This window comes from Argopecten irradians, chromosome 7 (assembly GCF_041381155.1).
Source record: "Argopecten irradians isolate NY chromosome 7, Ai_NY, whole genome shotgun sequence".
Lineage (NCBI taxonomy): Eukaryota > Metazoa > Mollusca > Bivalvia > Pectinida > Pectinidae > Argopecten > Argopecten irradians.
Window position 1 is genome coordinate 19,992,228 of NC_091140.1, and position 21,757 is coordinate 20,013,984.

At 33.7% G+C, this 21,757-nt stretch overlaps 1 protein-coding gene and 1 long non-coding RNA gene across 3 annotated transcripts; one reads left to right on the forward strand and one right to left on the reverse strand.

Annotated features, from left to right (window-relative positions):
• Positions 1 to 770: 770 nt before the first annotated feature.
• Positions 771 to 4,499, forward strand: LOC138327799 (uncharacterized). Of its 2 annotated transcripts, XR_011209097.1 has the most exons (5): positions 771 to 1,254; positions 2,726 to 2,836; positions 3,437 to 3,465; positions 3,620 to 3,730; positions 4,261 to 4,499. It is a non-coding gene; the product is annotated as an uncharacterized lncRNA (long non-coding RNA). The 2 variants fall into 2 exon arrangements; XR_011209096.1 differs by lacking the exon at positions 3,437 to 3,465 and having other exon boundaries at positions 772 to 1,254.
• Positions 4,500 to 5,635: 1,136 nt separating this feature from the next.
• On the reverse strand, positions 5,636 to 21,757 carry LOC138327801 (putative uncharacterized protein MYH16). Its single transcript, XM_069274182.1, has 12 exons — positions 21,568 to 21,757; positions 20,080 to 20,251; positions 19,298 to 19,453; positions 17,663 to 17,952; positions 16,983 to 17,087; positions 15,282 to 15,356; positions 14,332 to 14,436; positions 13,600 to 13,704; positions 13,223 to 13,418; positions 11,344 to 11,466; positions 8,791 to 8,889; positions 5,636 to 8,385 (listed from the first exon to the last, which is right to left on the reverse strand). Exons 1-12 carry the CDS (start codon positions 21,639 to 21,641, stop codon positions 8,092 to 8,094), a joined length of 1,794 nt encoding a protein of 597 aa, XP_069130283.1. The 5' UTR covers positions 21,642 to 21,757; the 3' UTR covers positions 5,636 to 8,091.

Here is a 21,757-nt window from a genome sequence, read left to right on the forward strand (position 1 = left end):
ATACAGCAGTCAGTCAATTTATTATATACAGCATAGGCCTACATGTACAAATGTAGTTGCCTGTTACAATATTTTACTCAACATGTTATTAACATAATAATAAGAAAACCAACAAATCAGAATAAATTAACAATAAATCTGTGTAATTATGACGACTACTAGAATGTTTTATGAAAGGCGTGATGTTTTACATACAAATGATAATTATTCTATATAGACAATGCAATTTGTAACTTGTTTTTTTAAGAACTTGTAAAATTAATCGCATCTTTACTTTAATTTTAATAGGCCTAGCATAAAGTACAAATGTAGTTCTACATGGTACATTACTTGTCATTAGCTGCAACAAATTAGCTAGATACTGTTTTAGCTAAAAGATATCACCTTCTGACTGATCTTTTTTATTTTTATTTTTTTTTCTTGTACAGGTACCCCTATACTTAAAACCACTTTTAAATATAGTACTGAAAATCAATTTGGAGTAGTTTATATATGTATATTGTAAATTTACATACCGTACATGTACAATTGACAAAACGTCAAGCTCCTGTACGTGATTTACATGTACTGGCTAGGCTACTTCAGTCATATTTTTCTGTATTTTGACAAAATTTCAATTTACTGTCATGATTTTATTAATTTTTTCCTAAATTGGCAATTATTGCAGTTATGGGCTTAACGAATCATATTCCTAGGGAAATCTAATAAAATAACCGCAAGGAAAAAATATCCCAAGGTCTGGGTCAGGACCCCAATGAAACTTTTCACAAATATTGTCTGATCAACAAAAAAAACAACCTCGTTTGTTTTATGAGAGAGAAAAAACTCGTCTAAATTTCATATTCATATCGATGGATTACCTGAAACAACTTCTTTCGCCTCTACTCATTTTCTACGGAAGATTGTCAACATCCCGGCCTCTGTAGTCAAAACGCGCACGTGCTGTTGTTTACGTCTGCTCGATATAGATGGCGCTCTAGTTCAAATCTAGATCATCGATATGTTTATCATTTACGGATCGGCGGAGTCAAGCATCTCATCGACCCAGATTGGATGGAGTCTGTGACAACAGATCAAGGCGGTGGCTTTTGATATTGTCACAATATTTTGATTATATCGTCAATATTAGTGAATGTGGTGTAATACATTACGATATATGATGTTTGCCGGTACACTACGACTAGGATGCCTAACTGTCAGCGATATTACAAGCAGCTTAACTATGTTATCGGAACAAAATACGACAATCACAAAGTAAGTTTGAGAAGCCAACATCTGATGAAAAATAAATCCTATGCCGCCCGGAAGCGGGGAGGTTCTGATTAAGACAGTAGTTGTAGTGTGTCTTTTTATGACTCCATATATTTACAAAGTACCTAAAATTAAAGCCAAATAAATCCGTAAGAAAGCCCAGTCCATCTGACCCAATAAATAAAGGTGTATACATTATGTCCAATAGGCCTACTGTTTGTAGGTCTACTCTATGTAGAGTCTAGTAGTTTGTGTATCATCAGGTACTGTATGGAGTGTATGCATATCCATATTCAGTGAATTAGATTGTCACAACCCATACTGTAATGAATCCTTCAAATTACATTTATAATCATGATTGGCATGAAGAAGTATACATGTACATTAATTATACCCTACATGTAGACTACATAGTACATGTAGAAATCTACATATAATAATTGTACATGTAGAACTAATTATATATTTATAAGACTCAAGACTGTCATCATTCAGAAATTCTCTATTGTCCATAACCTTGCTTAAATAGGCTTATGTAAAGAATAAAGGTTAAATAAGAAATCAAATAAAACAGGAAATTAGAAATCAAATAAAACATGAACACTAGCTGTTTGTGTTATCACAACTTCAGTGTGGTAATTGTATAAATTCCACACCATTATGGATAATGTTTATATATGTAAATGGTGAAGTTTACATTGGTATACATTCTGCAGCTTCACAAATTAATAAATATAGTGCATAATTATGTACATGTACCTACCAGGAAAGGATCCCTTCATGTTTTCGACACAGCTTTTTTAATGAAAAAAAAATCACTAGACTAAGAAAAAAGAAATACCAGAGTAGTGATGCTTTAATTTAGATACAATGATAATGTTATAATTAATATAATCCTGATTCAATGATGGCATTTATGTTTTGTAAACATTCTTTAATTTGTTCTTAAATTTATCTATGGTACATATTGTGTCAACTGAATATTAATTCAGATCCAATATTGATGTTTTCTTTGTGAATCTTATCAATATGCAATTTTGAAATACATAGATTAATTATAGTAAATAACTGACAACCAATGGCTAAATATAATTATATGATTATTTAATAATATATTTCTAATATTTTGCTATCATGAAAATATAGAATATTAAAATTAATTGTGGATACTTATAATTACATTTTGTATGTCTAGTCTTTGATGATGACATTTATAGAACTTTTAACTGATTCGATAGTTCTGTAAAAGTTTATTTTAAGAGAACAGTTATCAGCATGGTGTACTAGGGAAAAGTAAATCTTTAAAGAACCTTACTTGCAATATTGATTCAATAATCCCAAGTAAATACGGGTAGTTAACCTATAGGTACATATAGTTACATACACAAAATGTATACATGTACATACATGTATATGTCAGATATACAAACATGTTAAATTGCCACCCTTAGTTTATTTTTCTTTAATTTTCCAGATTTGACAGATTGATGTCTTTGAAATTAAATACCGGAGATATAAAATTGATTTTAATCAAGAAAATATTTCAGGACTGGGCAAGAAGAACTTACCCAAACTTTTTTATTTGGTAAGCAAACAAAATATGGAAAAAAAGTTTGTATGATATTGTACATATGAATGTCACTGTATTGATAAGTGTATTGGGAGCAAAGTTTTTATTCATTGTAAGTTTCATTCCATAATTAACTTTAAAATCAGATTGCTATAACTCATGTGGTATATTATACAATATACATGTATACTTCATAATATCTTCCCTTTGAATAAAGTGAGATATATTGTATAAGAACTGGCTCTTCATCCTCTTCTTATCTAATAATATCCTGCAAAGCCCTGCATTTCTGAAGTGTTAAATATATGACTTATGGTGATGAAATTTGAAGGATACATATGTAGTTCAATTCTGTAACCCAAAGCTGATGTTTAATACACTACATTCAGGTCATTGACCCTATGTTCTAAGAGAAAGGTAAAAAATAAAAGCCAATTTCACAGTGATTTGATTGTCCAGGCTGGACCCTATTCTGAACTATTTGTAGTAATAACTACTAATAAGGGGAGACAATCTTGAGTTACGCTGCATATGATTTGTTCTACAGATGTAATATTTAATTTAGTCACAATTTTTCTTTTTTTTTTCTTTTTCATACACATGGGTCTGTGAAAGACTTGCCATGGACCTAACATATATAAAAAGTATGTACCCATTTTCACAAATATGTACATGATCTAATAGTGACATTCCAACATTATAATTTATATGTCTAGGCATTGATCATAACAAAAAGGCACTAGTATTGTAGCCTCTTTGTTGTAAAACTTTATTAATGACAACTGTTGAATATTTCAGACTGACCACATTAAAATGCATGGCCACAAACAGCACTTTTCTCAAGACGTGACAGTGTTTGAAAATTGAAGATCAGCAAACTAGCCATGCCTCTTCGGCTACGAAGATCAGGTATTTTTTCACATCTGAAATGATTTCATACTTAAATACGAGTTGTCTTTCTGAAATTTATGAAACTTACTTAGTCAATATATTTCTTTTGTGACATTAAGTTCCTGCTTGTAAATTTTAAATAATGTGGTTAACATTTACCTTGTTTGAAACACATACATTTCTAATGTAAGAAATAAGGACTTTTAAGTTGGAGTTGGAGAATGGTTTTATACTAACCATGTAGAATTTTAAATACATGTTGTAATACCTTCAAATAGATCAAATGTCCATAATTAATTTGGTAAAAGACACAAATGGTTTTCGGGATGAATAACATGACTTGGTAATTTGACGAACAAATAACAAAATGTTTTTCTTTTTTACTTGCGGTTAATTAAGACCAATATTCATATTTTATGCGTGCCGGCAAACCACAGAAACATCTAGTAATACATACACTATGTACGTGCATGTACATGCTATCATGATATTTACTTAGTCAACATCATATTCATTGTGGCATTTGTTTTTTATTTCTATTTTTTTAGGTTTTCTTTCTCCCTAAATGGATGGACTGCTGCCTTCTGTTGGTATGAGATTGCAGATATCTGGGGCCAGTCAGTGCCTGTAACCCCTGAATTGGAGTGAGGAGTCCATACTCTGTTTGTCTGAATTATTGGTTATTTCAACAAGCGACGGCTACTCTCAAGTAACAGGCTTGACCATGGCAACAAGGGATTTGATTGGCTACAAGGCAACACCTCTGGTCATATACACAGCTCCATATATATAACTGACAAAACCCACATCATCCTTTGTAAAAATGTACATATATTAACTTAACTTCAGTGTATATACCAATTATTACCGAATTTTGTAATTATAAGTACAATTGCTATGTGTCAGAGCACGAACTTTTGTACATACCGGTATATATATCATGCATAATCTGCATATTTCTTTGTCCAAAGTGATGATCAAACAAGATATTGGTAAAGAGTTATCGCTCTTTGCTACAAATGATAAGCAAAACATGTGCTTAAGTTTTATGTAGCAGGTTTTCTTTTCTTAACTGCAAAATAAATACTGCTTTAAAACACTTACAATGTCTTTTTTCAGACGTTTTTATACTGGAGGAATCATTTTAATAGACAATTTTACAAATTATTTTTAATAGAAAGTAGATCTATGAAAGCCATAACAGTATCCAGTAAATGATCCAAAGAAAATTTGAAAAATTTTGGGTGACCTGAAAGTCACCCAAGGAAATCTTAACCAGTATTTCAGGTCAAGATTTCTTGACCCAAAATTGACCTGAATTTGACCAGAAATTCAGGTCAAGAAATATTGACCTGAAATTCAGGTGAAGATTTCTTAACCTGAATTTTAGGTCAAGATTTCTTGACCAGAAATTGACCTGATAATGACCAGAATTTCAGGTCAAGAAATCTTGACCTGAAATTCAGGTTAAGATTTCTTGACCTGAATTTCGTGTCAAGATTTCTTAACCTGAATTTCAGGTGAAGATTTCTTGACCTGAAATTCACCTGAAATTCACCAGAATTTCGCATGAAATTTGACCTGAATTTCAGGTCAAGAAATCTTCACCTGAAATTGACCAGAATTTCTCTTGAAATTTGACCTGAAATTCAGGTCAAGAAATCTTAACCTGAATTTGACCAGAAATTGACCAGAATTTCAGGTCAAGAAATCTTGACCTGAATTTCACCTGAAATTAACCAGAAATTCTGGTCAATTTCAGGTGAATTTCAGGTCAAGATTTCTTGACCTGAAATTCAGGTTAGGAAATATTGGCTGTGTAACTATCAGATAAATAATTGTTTTGAATTAAAATAGTAAATGAAAAAATATACTAGGTAAAAACAAAAATAAAGAAGAAAAAAGAAATAAGTAAACCATATTGGAGCGATCACATCACCTTTATTTTCTTTGAAATAGAGAAGGCATTTGAAATAAGCATAGATTTCCAAGTACACTATAAATGATATACTTCTTGATCTAAATAAACAAAATATTCAATTTCCTATATATGTATATTTATTACAGGTGATCTATACAAATCATTAAATTATCCTGGGGTTTTTTTCCAAATATTATCAAATTAATAATATTCATTATAATAACTATCGTACTATATCTATAACACACATCGTTTAGGTTTTAGCAACAACATACAAGAACACCATGTTATTCATAAGAAAAATGAAACGATACAATATTGTATACATAATCTCCACAACAATTCATTATACTAGAAACAACCTTGATCAACTGTAGTACAGCACACATACATATATATTGAATAATGTTTATTCATTTAGTATAGCCAAACTATCAGGTGACCAATAAAGTATCTACGGTTAAAATATATTGATTTCATTTATCTAATTAAGCAAACCACTTATGAAGGATCTGATTTTTTTTAATTACAAGATAATAATCAAATAAAAAAATTAGAGATTAACGTTTATGTTAAATAGTCAAAGACAAGATGAAAACACAAACATGAATGAATAAATATTATAGAGAACATCAAACAAATCACAAAAACGAGTTAGCGATCAAATAGCAAAACAATAATTACGTTACTGATGGAGAAATAGAGTAATTCAACATCTTAAGAATCTGGATGTTCAAAAAATCATACCTAACTTGAACTATGTTTTCAGTAAATAAGCTCACTAGCTGATTTAAGGGTTCATTATTAAAAGGTGAGGGCTTAACATCTGAAATTGAAATTTAGTAGCTTATACAGAAAAATAATACACTGCTCCAAATACAAAAAAGCAAATTTTACTTTATAAATTTTCAAGTGTTTATTTTCATACATGGTTATGAAATTTAAAGCAGATATTTTCTCTTCAATTAAACCATCAGCCATAGTTAGTTGTTCAATATTTTTTAAAGTGAGATGAAAGCTCTTACTCAAAGCAAAATACCATTCAATCAATATCAAATATGTACATGTTTGTGTTTGATATATCAAGACTGTTTATTATAACCTACACAACGAAATAAACTTATGTTATCACTTTTATGATCACTATATTCCAGATGATATACGGTTAAATAACATGTTCACAACACCTACAAAAAAGCATAATCTCAACTAGTGTTATATATCATACAAACTTATCTTATATTTTTTCTTTGTGTTTTGCTAACTTTAAATACGAACACAAATTAGTTTGAAAAAAAAAGAATGAATTTTAAATAGCAAGTGTAGAAATCGTTTTACATCTTAAGAAGGTTTGTTCCTATCTATATCATTACAAGGACAGGAAATGGAATTCATTGGAAGAGAGAAAAAAACATGCATAGGATGGATACTGTAATAAAATCATAATAATATTAAATGTGCAATGCCATTCTCAGAATCGTGTGATAAAGCTAAATCATAATATAGCATACGTAATCTCCCAACACTTCCATGATATGATTTGGTGTTAATATTTGTTGACAGAAAAAGAAGAGGAATTTTGCTGTGATATATGAATTATGCAGTAGGCGTTACTTTGATGCTATATACATATGCATATAAATTCACAAAGTCTTTTTACTTTCTTTAAAACTTTAGAAAATACATCAATCAACCTGTATGTTTATACCTAATCAGATATTATTGTTTCACATCCATAATATATATGCTGGTAATTGCCTTTTGTCTACTAACGTATAAAATGCATTACATTTAATGTAATAATTAATGTAAAACAGTTATAAAGATATAAAACATAAATAGTTTTAATAAAATGGGATGATTATTGCAGTGTATGCATACGTTGAAGAACACAACACTTAAAATTAGAAAATTAAAATCAACATGACAAACATTGCACTTGTTATTAAAATAGTAATTATTGTTTTAAACATATTTTAACACAACCTTCATGCGTATGCGTATCAATAACTATTGAGAATTAAGCACTACATAGTTATTGAACTAGCGGACAGCAAATATTGGACATTACAAAAACATGAAATCAGTTTATATCGACTTCATTTTTAAAGCTAAAAAAACTCAGACTTTACCGTATATCTCGTGTTGTCTGATACAACCGACCGTGGTAAAAACATACATAAGGATACATTATGTACATGTCAGTTGTGTTCATACTTAATAACCGTTTCTTTAGCCTCCGTTTTGTCGTACAACAACCAAGTTTGCTGTTTAAATGTTTCCATATCCTTTCATGATACGTGGAAAATACGATCCATTACCATTCATTGTACTATTGATAGTAGAGAGAATTATTTTGAGATAAACGTTTCTGCACTGAAACATTCTGCTAAGAACCTTATAGCTGTTGATCTTAGAACCTATTACCTAAAAAATGGTAGTAAACCTTTATATATATTTATTTGTTTGGTTTGGTTTTCATGCCCTGTGCTACCCCTTTTGCCAACATGGGTCCCCCTTTGTGTAGGTAGAGGATTGGCCACACGACGTAGTCGACGCTGTCTCCACCTTTCGTGTAGGATCTGAGACGGTCATGGTCAAACTTCTCACCGCGAGAGAATTTCCATTCCATATACACAGGTGGGTCTTGCACTCGCATCATCCAGACGTATTTCACGGTCGCGTTGATAAACTCATCACATGCCTGGATAGTTTTTTCTGTCATGGTTTGTTTTAATCTTGCTTTGATGACCTGATAAAAACAGTATTAGAGTAAAAAAAAACAAGTTTAAAGTATATCCTGTGGATAACGCATTTGATGTTAAGGTTAATAAGAATAGTAATGTTCTTAAATATCTCCTCATTCATTCTTATCTTAATGCAATTGTTCGTTTTTGTATGCAGGTATTACTATATAAATATGACAATGAAATATCGATTATATTGACTGTTTATTGATGTACGACGGACGCCGAGCTACGGGCGGAAAGCGAATTGAACTGTTCAACATCTTATTATGTTGTACTAATATCTTATTTGCGCACAACGACTGCTACCAGAGAAATAAAATATATCACACAGTTTGTTTTAAGATAAGTGCAATTCATACACAAAGCTTTAATAGCTACTATCTTCATTAGATATAAAGATCACTTACATTACACAGCAGTGGGCTGACCAACTCGCATTTGCCTTTCCGATAGTCCTTTAATGGCTTTGTAATTTCTGTTGTTAGTTCAGTCAGTTTATCAGGGGTCTGGAAAACAATAAGTTTACGTAAGATTTGATAAACTGATAGCCACCTGATAGGGACATATTATTTACCGTTTATCACTCACTATACGAAACTAAAACAAGAGGCCCAGAGGGCCTGTATCGCTCACCTGGTTTGTAATGCCAATTAATGTTCTGAATAAAAGTTCATTGTTTCTTTCTGAAGGAATTTGAATATTAACCTCTAATCCCCCTATTGGGCCCCACTTTTTCTGCTCCAGTGGGTCAAAGCCAAAATTTATACGAATTCTGTTAACCCCAAAAATGTTTCTGGCCAAATTTGGTGGTACAATCCATGCAGAACTCTAGGACAAGTAGCGATTTATAGAATTTACCTCTATTTTCCCTATTGGGCCCCGCCCCTCCTGCCCCGGGGGGTCAGAGCCAAAATTGTTGACAAGTTCTGTTCCCCTTCCCCCAAGGATGTTTCTGGCCAAATTTGGTTACAATCTATGCAGAACTCTAGGACAAGTAGCGATTAATAGGATTTACCTCTATTTCCCCTATCGGGCCCCGCCTCTCCTGCCCCCGGGGGTCAGAGCCAAAATTGTTGACAAGTTCTGTTCCCCTTCCCCCAAGGATGTTTCTGGCCAAATTTGGTTACAATCCATGCAGAATTCTAGGACAAGTAGCGATTTATAGGATTTACCTCTATTTCCCCTATTGGGCCCCGCCCCTCCTGCCCCCGGGGGGTCAGAGCCAAAATTGTTGACAAGTTCTGTTCCCCTTCCCTCAAGGATGTTTCTGGCCAAATTTGGTTACAATCCATGCATAACTCTAGGACAAGTAGCGATTTATAGGATTTACCTCTATTTCCCCTATAGGGCCCGCCCCTCCTGCCGCGGGGAGTCAGAGCCAAAATTTATACAAGTTCTGTTCCCCTTCCCCCAAGGATGTTTGTGGCCAAATTTGGTTACAATCCATGCAGAACTCTAGGACAAGTAGCGATTTATAGGATCTACCTCTATTTCCCCTATTGGGCCCAGGCCCTCCTGCCCCCGGGGGGTCAGAGCCAAAATTTATACAAGTTCTGTTCCCCTTCCCCCAAGGATGTTTCTGGCCAAATTTGGTTACAATCCATGCAGAACTCTAGGACAAGTAGCGATTTATAGGATTTACCTCTATTTCCCCTATTGGGCCCCGCCCCTCCTGCCCCCGGGGGTCAGAGCCAAAATCTATACAAGTCTGTTCCCCTTCCCCCAAGGATGTTTCTGGCCAAATTTGGTTACAATCCATGCAGAACTCTAGGACAAGTAGCGATTTATAGTATTTACCTCTATTTCCCCTATTAGGCCCCGCCCCTCCTGCCCCCGGGGGGTTAGAGCCAAAATTGTTGACAAGTTCTGTTGCCCTTCCCCCAAGGATGTTTCTGGCCAAATTTGGTTACAATCCATGCAGAACTCTAGGACAAGTAGCGATTTATAGGATTTACCTCTATTTTCCCTATTGGGCCCCGCCCCTCCTGCCCCCCGGATCCGGAGGTCAGAGCCAAAATTTATACAAGTTCTGTTCCCCTTCCCTCAAGGATGTTTCTGGCCAAATTTGGTTACAATCCATGCAGAACTCTATGAATAGTAGCGATTAAAGGAAATGTTGACGGACGGACGGACGGATGTGACGGACGACGGACGGACGGACGGACGGACGGACGGACGGACGCCGCGCCTTTGGGCCAGGTGAGCTAAAAATATATTGCCTTGGTTGTTCTATCATATCCATATAAACAATCATATAAAGAATCAATACATTGCAATTGTGTTATTTGCAGTTTTAAAATCAAATATTGATGTTTATATTAAGACTTATGCTATACTATATATACATGTAGCTAGTATTGATATCACCGTGGTCACATCGAGAATATATATTTTGCGGGTTATTAATGATATACCGTCAAGTCTGCCTTAACGAGGGGCCTCGGTAGCCGAGTGGTTAAAATGTATCGACATGGCACAGGCCTTCCACCTCTGGGTTGCGAGTTCGAATCCCATGTGTGGAAGTTGCCAGGTGGAAACTGACCGCTGGTCGGTAGTTTTTTCTCCCGGTACTCCGACTTTCCTCTACCAACAAACCTGGCACGTCCTTATATGACCCTGGCTGTTAATAGGACGCTAAACTAATAAAACCCCAAATCCCTGCCTTAAAGACCACCTCTGTATAAAGACCACCTGTTTAATAAGATCACTTTCTCAAGGTAGGTCTCAAATGGTTAATTTAACACAATTTGCCCTGTGTATAAAGACCACTTGGTTATTGTTTTGATCCCTTGGTAAGTCATGATAGTCTGCACGTGTACATGCATATTAAGAATATGTTAGTTGGATAACATGCATAAACTCATTTATGATGTGAGATATGGACCTGGATACATCCATACACATAGGTAATCATTTTATTAAAGAAATTCCAATTATTCGATAAAAAACGCAATGTTTACCAAAAGTGATGCTTTAGCAATGTTCCTTAGATTATCAATGTCTGGTACTGCTATTGGAAGTTGTAGTGAAGATATAAAGTCTGTTTGAGCATCTCCGCTCTCTGCACAAGTTCCAAATACATTCTGAAAAAACCACAAAGAAATCAAATACAGAATATTCAACATCGAAGCATCAGATTATTTACAACATTTATTACTGTTTGTCAATACCATGAAGAAGTTATGAAATATACAAGAAAATGTAATGAAATTTCCTAAATGTTATTAATCTGGCCATGGATTAACTGCACATAACATGACTATTGAAAATGGCGCTATGAATAATTAATGTAATTATCATGGAGAATTATTAGACTATGTTAACGACCAGAAAATTCTATAATGGTCACTTATTCATGTTAGGATTTTTGACCATTTATTTTTCAGCGATGAAATTATACCTTAGACGAAATGTAGAACTCTATGGTCATTGACATAATAATAATGGCCTTGAGCTAATAGCAGAACTTAAATGGAAATAATATGAAAATAATGAAAATGAAATAAATGAGGCTGACTGATCCAAGATTCATGGTCGTAGCAATTTATAATTATGAAAATTAATTAAACAATTTTGACAGTCTCTAGCAATTTCATTTATTTAATATCCCTGCCTTCAAGACTTGGTTTTGTTTGTCAAGGTCAATAATTAGTCAAGTGACTTCTCTTTAATGCTGGGGACACCAGAATTCTGTTTTCTTTTGTTCGAGTTATATGATTCCTATATTTGAGTAATTTAGTCTTACGACTAAACCACAGGAAATCAGAAATGGATGCTGTGTATGTTTATGTGTAGCCATGAGAACAATGCACACGCTCACTCTTCTTAAATACATTCTGTAGGCAAGTGATGATTATTCCTGATTTTCTAAAGGCATAGTACACTACTTTAAATGAAATTTAATTCATTGTTATTAATGAAATAACCTACACTGCCATAATTGCCAAATTCTTTCAACTACATACATAAACCATGTGGATGCCATCCTCGATACTCCAGGGGATCCGATCACTTACGATCCCTACAGCCATGGACTATCTTTGAGCAAACCTGAAGGCAGCTCTGGGGAACAAATCTGAACCAACCACAGACCTCCAACAAATTTCTTTGAAGACTACAGAGAGAGTGACGCCCTACTTCAAAACCACTTCCTAGTCCTATGACATGTATTGTCACGAATTGTGCTGCTTTTCGTTTCATGCTCAATGTTCATGGGAATTTCATGCATCATTTTCATAAGTAGAGTTTATGCTACATCCACGGGCTTGAATGCAGTAGTGACTAAACGTACCTTTAGAATTCATAATGGCAAAAAGAGAAAAAAATAATAGGACCACCCTTTAAAATGTACTACAGTAATTTAAAACTGTATCGCCGGTATGTCCATATTTATGTTGCATTAGCGCAATCCAACAGAACTGTATTGAAGTGTATCTACAATGTACCACTTTAACGACTGCATGATCTTAAGTCTTGTTTGATTGGTTTAATATCATTTGAACATTCGCAGTCATGTGGAGACATGCCAAATGTAAGAGGTGCATGAAACTCGGAGTACCCCGAGAGAAACCCACCGGCTTGTTGGTCAGCAACAACCCCACATAGGATTTTGAAATCGCAACCCAGAGGAAAAAAGAGCAGATTTTGAACTTTTGGTAGCATATCGAGATATAAAAGTCGAGAACTTTAAAAATTCGACCACTGTAGAACCTTATGTTGAAAACTAGAGTTGACATACAATCTACTGTGTGATACATTTACAATATACTTCGCTATAACATTTTATCTCAATGTTAATACATTTTGACAAGTCTCGTCGGCATTTGTTGGATAACTTACAGCGACAATATTAAGTAGAACTTTGATAGCTTCTTGTTCTTCCATGTCGTTCTCGAGATTCTCCATAGCATTAGTCCATTCATTATCGTAGAGTTCGGACACTTTCTCGGCTAGTTTCATTGGTCTGTTTGGGTCACTTAAGTCAGTTATAGCTGGGTTATTGTCGCGGAGCTTGTTGCCAGCTACTGCACTAAGTCTACAGATAATCAAAACATAACCATCAAAAATATAAACGAAAACCAGTCGCAGTAAAATAGATTCATCACAAAAAATTACAACGTGAGACATGCTTTCTATCGTTCCTCTGAAAAGTGATATTTAGATAACACTGTAGAAAAAAAGTATAATAATCCTTCGGAAACAGAATGGCGTCTTACCTTATCAGTGCCTCATCCTTCGCTTCCCTTTCTGCTGACACGTTTCTCTGAAGTCTATCTATTGTGTCACGAAGGTTTTCCTCATTCGATTTGCTATGGCGTAAGCTATTAATGATAAAGTAGAACGTTTGTGAAATAGCTAACTTAGATTAGATGTGAATTATAAGCTGGTATAGGTTTCCTTAACTCACAATTTCGTTGCAACATGCACAATACTTTCTGCATACCACGACAGAATTACGAGGTGTAGGTTAGATACCTATACAATTATTTCTCTTCACCTGGCCGGCCGGAGTTCGATCCCCGGCACGGACGTGAAAAGGTTAGGGGGTCACCTGCCCGATCACGTGGGTTTTCTCCGGGCGCTCCGGTTTCCTCCCACACTAAGATCACTCGCGCGCTTACATCCGGGCCATCGAGACTGATTTACATAAGTTGTGTAACTTGTTTCGTAATCGATGTTAAATCAATAAAGTTTATAATTATAAACCGTTCGTGACTTTAACTGAAAATTACATTTTGTGATTTTTAATTTTCCCGATTTGGCTTTAAGATTACATATAATGTATATATGTTTAAACCATTTTAAAAAACTTGTTTTCGCATATCACAATTTGTCACGTGAATGACCCTATCAAAGTTTAAACAGGAAATCGAGAAATTTTCAGCCGCGAAATTTAAGAACTTTCATTTATAAAAGAAAGTATTAAAGTATATAGTACAGTACATTACCTATTCAGTGCCTCTTCCTTAGCCTGCCTTTCCTTGGTCAAGTCCCTTTGTATCCTGTCAACGTTGCTTTGAAAGTTTCCATCTCTTGCTTTCAACTGATTCAGACTAGAACGTATCGAAAATCAAAAGGTTATGGTAACGCCATAGTTGTGCTGTTAGAGTTATGTTCCATTAATTAAAGATAAACACAAACAATGGAAGGTATGTATGTTTAGTCTATTAGAAAACAAGAGGCCCATAGGCCTTAACGGTCACAGAATGAAATAAAGACATTTAAACACCATATATTAGGCTATCAGGCCCTTGGAGTCAAAGTCAGTGATATTATAAATTTGCCTGTTTAATCTATGAAGAGAGTTTTCGAAATTTCAGTTATTTTGACCCTGGTTAGCCCCGTCCCTCTGGTCCCTGGGGGTCAGCGAGGACAGATAAGGATATGTTAAATGCTATATCTATAATTCTAACTGAGTTTTATATATTTCCTTCGAAAATTGAGCAAATAAAGCTCATAAATGTGTTTTTCCTGTATAAACTATAGTTACGTATGCTCCACCGCTGACGAATGGTATTTTTTATTTATCAAAAACAGGGACAGACGATTTAGTATTTTCATTCAGTTACAAAAATTACTTACTTTACACCATTACCACCATATTTATTCAAAAGATAAAAATGTTAAAAATAATTAATTGCATCCCGAAGAAAATTCCGTGGCACTTTGTCCTATATGGAATGATGGAATGATGGAATGGCCTTATGCCTTAGAATGTTTGTGCAGAATATCAAAAGGACGCAGAACAAAAAAAACCACTAATACAAACTTGGCCTAACATTCCTAATTAATCAAAGATTCATACCCATGCACTTTACCACGATAATTTTGCTATAATTTCAACACAATGGAATTGCATAAACAAAATCAGAAAATTGAGATGTCATATTTATTTTACCTCTGCTCTACTTCTTCTTTAATCTTCTTTAAGCTCCTGTTTTCATTTTTCATATGTTCCAACTCTTGTTGACTTCTATGGTAAAATGTATATTACATTTATATGTAGCGTGTTATGTTCATTAAACGCCTTCTAATATAGAACGGCTTTATTCTTCATTTGTAAAATCACAAATGTAAAGTCGCTTCCTTTAATTTTGATTTGAAGCTGGATTTACTCGAAGTCGGTTATAGTGAAATCCTCAGGAAAATGGAAATAAAAACAACCATGTGACAGAATCTGGCTCAAGATTAGTACTGCCAAAAATCATTATATTAACATATCTATCTAGAATTCAGTAAATTGATAATATACGGTCAAACCATAAAGCTAACAATTTCATTCCACACCTTTACAGTCTTTTAAGTTACTGCAAAGTGATTTCTGCTGTTTTGTTTCCATCAACAAATCGAAACAAATTAAAGTCATAAAAATCACGAAGTTTATAATGCAAAACGTCTGCGCTGTAAAAAAAACGTTTTTAATGCATTATATATGTGTTTTCTATTCATCTAAACAATTTTCACACCTTTATTCATGAAACCTCATGGAATCAAACATATTACTGAAGAAAAAATGTCTTGTTAAAATGTTCGCCAAGTTACAAAACATATAACTTCAATTAACAGTTTATATCCAGACAGCAGCTACAATATGTAACTATCACTGTAAATAACTTTGGTCAATGCTAAACATTGTTTCGTCCCTATCTTGTATTGACTATTTCAAACTGATTTCATTGGATTGCTCCGAAAGCTTGCAAAGTAGTTGAGATACTTATCTATATATACTAGGCCGCTTGTAGTTTAGCCAAAACGAGTGTGTCAGTACTGTTCAATTTCAAAGTTGTCAGTTCATAGTTAGATGTATCTTGTTATTTGTTTTTGAACGTTGTGTCACTTAATAGTGACGGAATGTATTCAACGGGATAAGACCTAGTGACTTCCATTATCACGTGCGAAGTAGGGATATAAGCGAGTACTCTCACACTAAAAAAAATATTAGTGATTCTATTACAACAGGGACAAAAACCCAAAATGATAACTATTATATCAATATGACAATTTTTTTTACAGAAATTATTCTAAAGGTATGTAACTTTGGCTAATATCAAACCAAATAGGTTTGCGATACCTAAATCTGTTGAGTTTCGTCTGCTTATTTAATACTTTTGTTTCGTATGTTGATAAAATGAAAGGTAAACAACGTACAATGACATAATCATAAGTAGTATGGTATACATTGTATATAGAGATTCCACCAGAAGTTACTACTGTCTTTAATTAAACATAACTGAGGAAATATGTGTTTCGTCTCTATTCAGGGAAACACATCCCAACATATCGCGTCATTTATATTTATCACATTCTTTCAGTAGATTTATGGTGATGAATGTACCATACCTAAAGTAAACACAATCGATTTATTGAAAATGATATATGTGAAGAAAAACGTACAGACGTGGTCATTTTGCACAAAACCTAAACAAAGCTATTTCGTGATGTCATGTATATATCTTCCAAAATCGTATTCCCTTAGTCGTCTAGCAAGAGATGTATACGTTTGTCAATTCTCAAAGATATCCATGCATCAATGAATAATAATTTTTATCTGACATGTATAAGAGAATAGATTATACAAGTACATTGTAGTTGATTTTACCTTGCCAATGTAGCATCACTACCTTCCATCTGTTTCTTGTACCTCTCGACTTCGCCTTTTGCATCTTTTAATGCCTTCATTGTACCAACGCTATTGTCTGACAATCTAGATGCAAGTTTAATAAAATAAGGAACCAAACTATACTGTTTACATATTTTATGCATATTCATGATTTTGATTCCGAATTGATACTTATTTATGAGAGATCATCTATTGAATGAATGAGTGACTTTCACATTTATAACTTAACATAATTAATTCATAGAAGCCGGGTTACATAAAATTTACACTGGCTCCATTATCATTATACCCTCATAACCTCAACAAAATAAACATCTATTCCTTATATTTACAGTTTTTAAGTAAATGAATATTATTTGTTCCCGCGGCAAATGCATATTTTTTATTAAAATGCCCATATTTACTCTCTCCCGTCATCGTCAACGAATTCGATTGAACAGCTGATTGGAATCGAGTCATTCATATGTTCCCGCCAAAATTGGAGTCATGACCCCACGTTGCTACGCCATCGACTATTCACGTAACAATAGAATCGCCGCGCGTGTTGTGCTAACATTATACACTGATAATGATGATACTGGAAAGCATGATTATTGAGTCCATGTCAGTGCAAACTGTAAATATATGTTTTACCAAAAAATTATCAAAATATTACTTACGATTTATTTTCTTCCTTTAAATTTGCTATCTGTGTGCTAAGTTCCTGTATTTCCCTCTCAAGAGTGTCATAGTTCCTAGAATCTCTCCTTGTACCTTTCGAGCTACTACTACTCTCGTTACGGTAAACAGGAGTTCGAGACGGTGCTTTTCTGTCAAGACTCCCATCCTGTTTTGCTCGCTTTGAAACATGCGATACTTGTTCATGTTCGTTTGCTTGTGCAGCTGGACGTTTTGACATGTTTTCTTGTTGTTGTTGTTGTCTTCCTCGTCTTCCTCTATCAGACAAAGGCTTCAGAAGAACGATACATCATATTGTGTAAACATCCAGTTGCTATTATTCATTAATCAAACAATCAGAAACCAAAAAAATCCGAATTGGAGCGAAAACTGACGTCATCATGACGGCACAATAGAAACAATGACGTAGCAAATTGATTTAGTAAAAAGTATTCTCTTCGAAAGACATTGGAATCATTCGAGAAAACGTATTTTATTTCATTAAGTGGTATGGAAAATTTATTAGCACTGATGTCACTATTTATTTATTTATTTATTTATTTATAATTATATTTTCTATGTTTCTGGCTTTCTGATTGGCCTTTTCATTTTTTTTTTTTCATTCCATGATTGAAACAAAAAATCCGAGAATGGCGCGGAAACCCCACGTTATCGTGACGTTACAATAGAAACATTTACGTTGCGTATTGATTTGGCAAAAATAATCCCTTGGAAAAAATTAATGGAATCGTGCGAGAAAACGCATTTCATTTTATAAAGTAGCCTGGGAAATTAATTATAATAATTTTTTTTTAATTTTATCGGATATGAAATAAAAGTTTGCAAACTTTTGTAAAAATCCGCTAAGCAGATTTAAATAGTTTGCAAACAAAATTTCTTTCATACCCCAATAAAATTAATTAATAGTGACTTCAATACTTAGATAATAAAATATATATATTTTAAGAATCCGCTATTCGGATTCACATAGTTTGCAAACATTTCATAAATGAAATCTAAAGAAATATTGAAAGCAATGCTTAAATAATTATTTCTTTATTTTCACACTAAATCTGGCATTTTATTGGCCGATTTTCTTTTTACTCTATTTCACTAAGCCACTATTCCGTCTTACAGAGTGGCCTCCCTTTCAGGTAGGTATCGATTGTTACGTCATTATTTTGTGCGCGCAATTCACATTGGTTTCTCCACAAAATATAAGGTTACGATCGCAAACACATGACGCCATAATCTATACCTATCCGCAAGCGCAGATAACTCTATAATATGCAAATACGGAATAGAAAATCAACGTTGGTATTGATTTTTTTAAATCAATTGGTGAAACAATAGAATCGTACGTGTCAATGTGTTTTATTTCATCAATTAGTCTGGAAAATTAATTCAAAGCATTTAGTCACTATTTTTTAATTTCATAGTGTAATGAAATAAATTTTGTTTGCAATCTTTTTTCAGAATCTCATACGCGAATAAATACAGTTTTTAAACAAAATTTCTTACTTCACTTAAATGGTTAATGCTTAAATAAATCTCAAGTTTTGATACGAGTGTGAACTATTTTGACTTATAATTCAATATTTTGCATGCGATGTGTTTGCTTTTCATAACGTTCTTACCTGTTCTCCAAGGCGTTTCTTCAGATTGCTGATTTCTATTTCTGCTTCCTCAAGGCGATACTCTGCATCATCTCTTTCCCTAGCTAACTTGTTTACACTTGCCTTTAAATCACTAATTTCTTTAGATTCTGATTTCGGCCAAGTTAATTCAAGTTTCTGTAAAATAATATGATACCCAAACATATAAGCGGTCATCTGACTACCTTGTATCCGAAATTGATTCATTTTAGTTTTGAAAGTTTTGAAAACCAAAAAGTGGAATTAGCTCGAATCGATTATAGGAAATATGAGCAAAAGTATGATCGAATAGATAATATGTAAAAAAATATGCAGGAGAACAAATCCGGACCAAACAATATGTTCTATTCTAACAGCAGCTACGTCAAATTTATCTTTGTATCATTCTAACATTTGAAATTTGAAAAGTTTACAAATGACGGACAGTTCACAATGCACGGTGTTGAAAGAAGTACAATGGCTAAAGGTAACCCTGAACATTTTATCAGATTAATTAAATGCATTCGATTGTCACTCTGTTTTATTTTGGATCGATATATCAATATAGATAGGCCTAACTTCAGCATACTTTACATTCTGTCAGCACATAGGATTCCCTATGACATTAATCTGTAAGTTATCGCATTCAACATTTTACACAAATGATAATGGGACAATATTGCCGACGTATTGTACAGAAAATTGGATAATTCAAGAAACGCTATATTAATAATTTTATGTATCATAATGGTTCATTGACTAAGCGTTAAGATTTTAATAATTACCTCTCTAAAGTTATCCACATGACCAATCAGTTTGTTGGCCTTGGCTAAGTAATCGGAGTTGACTTTTTTAAATTTTTCGTCGTCTTCCCACTTCGAATGAAGCTCTTTACATCCCTTGACAGTATCTTTAATGCCTTTCAAAATTTCACGAACGGCGTCTGCGTCAACTTCTCTATGATCAACGATATAAAGAATAGTCATACCTTAAAATATAAATCTTATGTACATCCTAAAAATTATGCAAAAAAATTAATTTTCACAAAACCAATAAAATGCAGTAACTTATAGCATTATATAATTTTATATATTTTCTGAGGAGGGTTTCAGTGGCTTTATTACTACATTTCCAAGGAATTTGTCTTTCAGGCTTTAGTCTGGCTAGAAGTCTTTTATTTTTTATCGCTGTAATTTAACTTTATCTGTATATACTTAAAGTAAGTGTATAAATCAAAGCTGAAAACTTCACACACTATTTTTTTTTATTAAATTTTAAAAAAGAGTGATAAAATAGCTAGGGCTGGAGGTAAAAAATAGGGTAGGGAGGGGGAACCTGAAACATACATATCTATTTTGTTTTGTTTGTGTTTATCTATTTTTTTTTTCCTTTAAAGTAGTGTGATAAAAAAAGCCTTGCTACAGATGGATAACCCATTTCATACGGACGATATGAATTAATTTACTATTTAGCTAGACATGCATGCGTCTACGACCAATATACATTGAGTTGTGATGCGGTGAAGTAACAACCTGAGTACGAGTGTTACATGTACCATATATAGTGTCTGCAGGCTGTGGTGGTCGAGTATCCAATGCTATGTTTCAGAGAAGTCATTCATACATGCATGAAAGTAGCCATATCGACCCCTTTCGGCCCTATTTCTCATGACAAGACCACTCGAATTATCACTTTAACCCTTTGTACATTTTGAGCCACTCCCCCCCCTTTCCCCCACACACACAGTCAAACACACACTTACAAATACCTGAAATGGATCAACGAAGCTACATACGAAGCTTTGATACATGTGGTAGCGGTATTCTATACTTAGGTTTAAAAGAAGAAGTCGTCTATATAGAAACAACCAAATTGATATATTTCGGGCCTCATCCCACAATGAAATGGGGGAAAAACACAGCAAAATATTAAATTAACCGGGACAAGGTTATATACGTCAATTATTAAACAATTAAATTGAAATAGTGTTTTTTCGAAGCAGAGGTACATGTATGGATTGGTATACACTTGTGAATATCTAGGGGAGCTAACTCTGTGAAGTTTTAATAGCATAAATTCTAGATTATCTCTGCATACAACAACAATTAAGCGTAAGATCATGATTAAGATAATCTTAATTTGCTACGATACATTCCATAGAAGTGTTTTTCATATAATAATAATAAATAATATCCAACATTGCAGATCTACACACTAATGCTTCCAATAACGAAAGTAGGAATACCGTACATAACGAAAGTAGAATACTTTACCTGGGGCTTAGCTGGCCGCGGCGCTTTTTACTCTCGCGTTGACTGCGTCTGAATGCCTTTCTGATACCTGACATTACAACAACTTTAGTTAAAGCTAATAGCACAATGCATACGTACAGCAAAATCAACCCGGAATGTAATTGGTATCTAATGCATACCACCCGGTCCCAGGTGAAGGTCGCTAGATCAT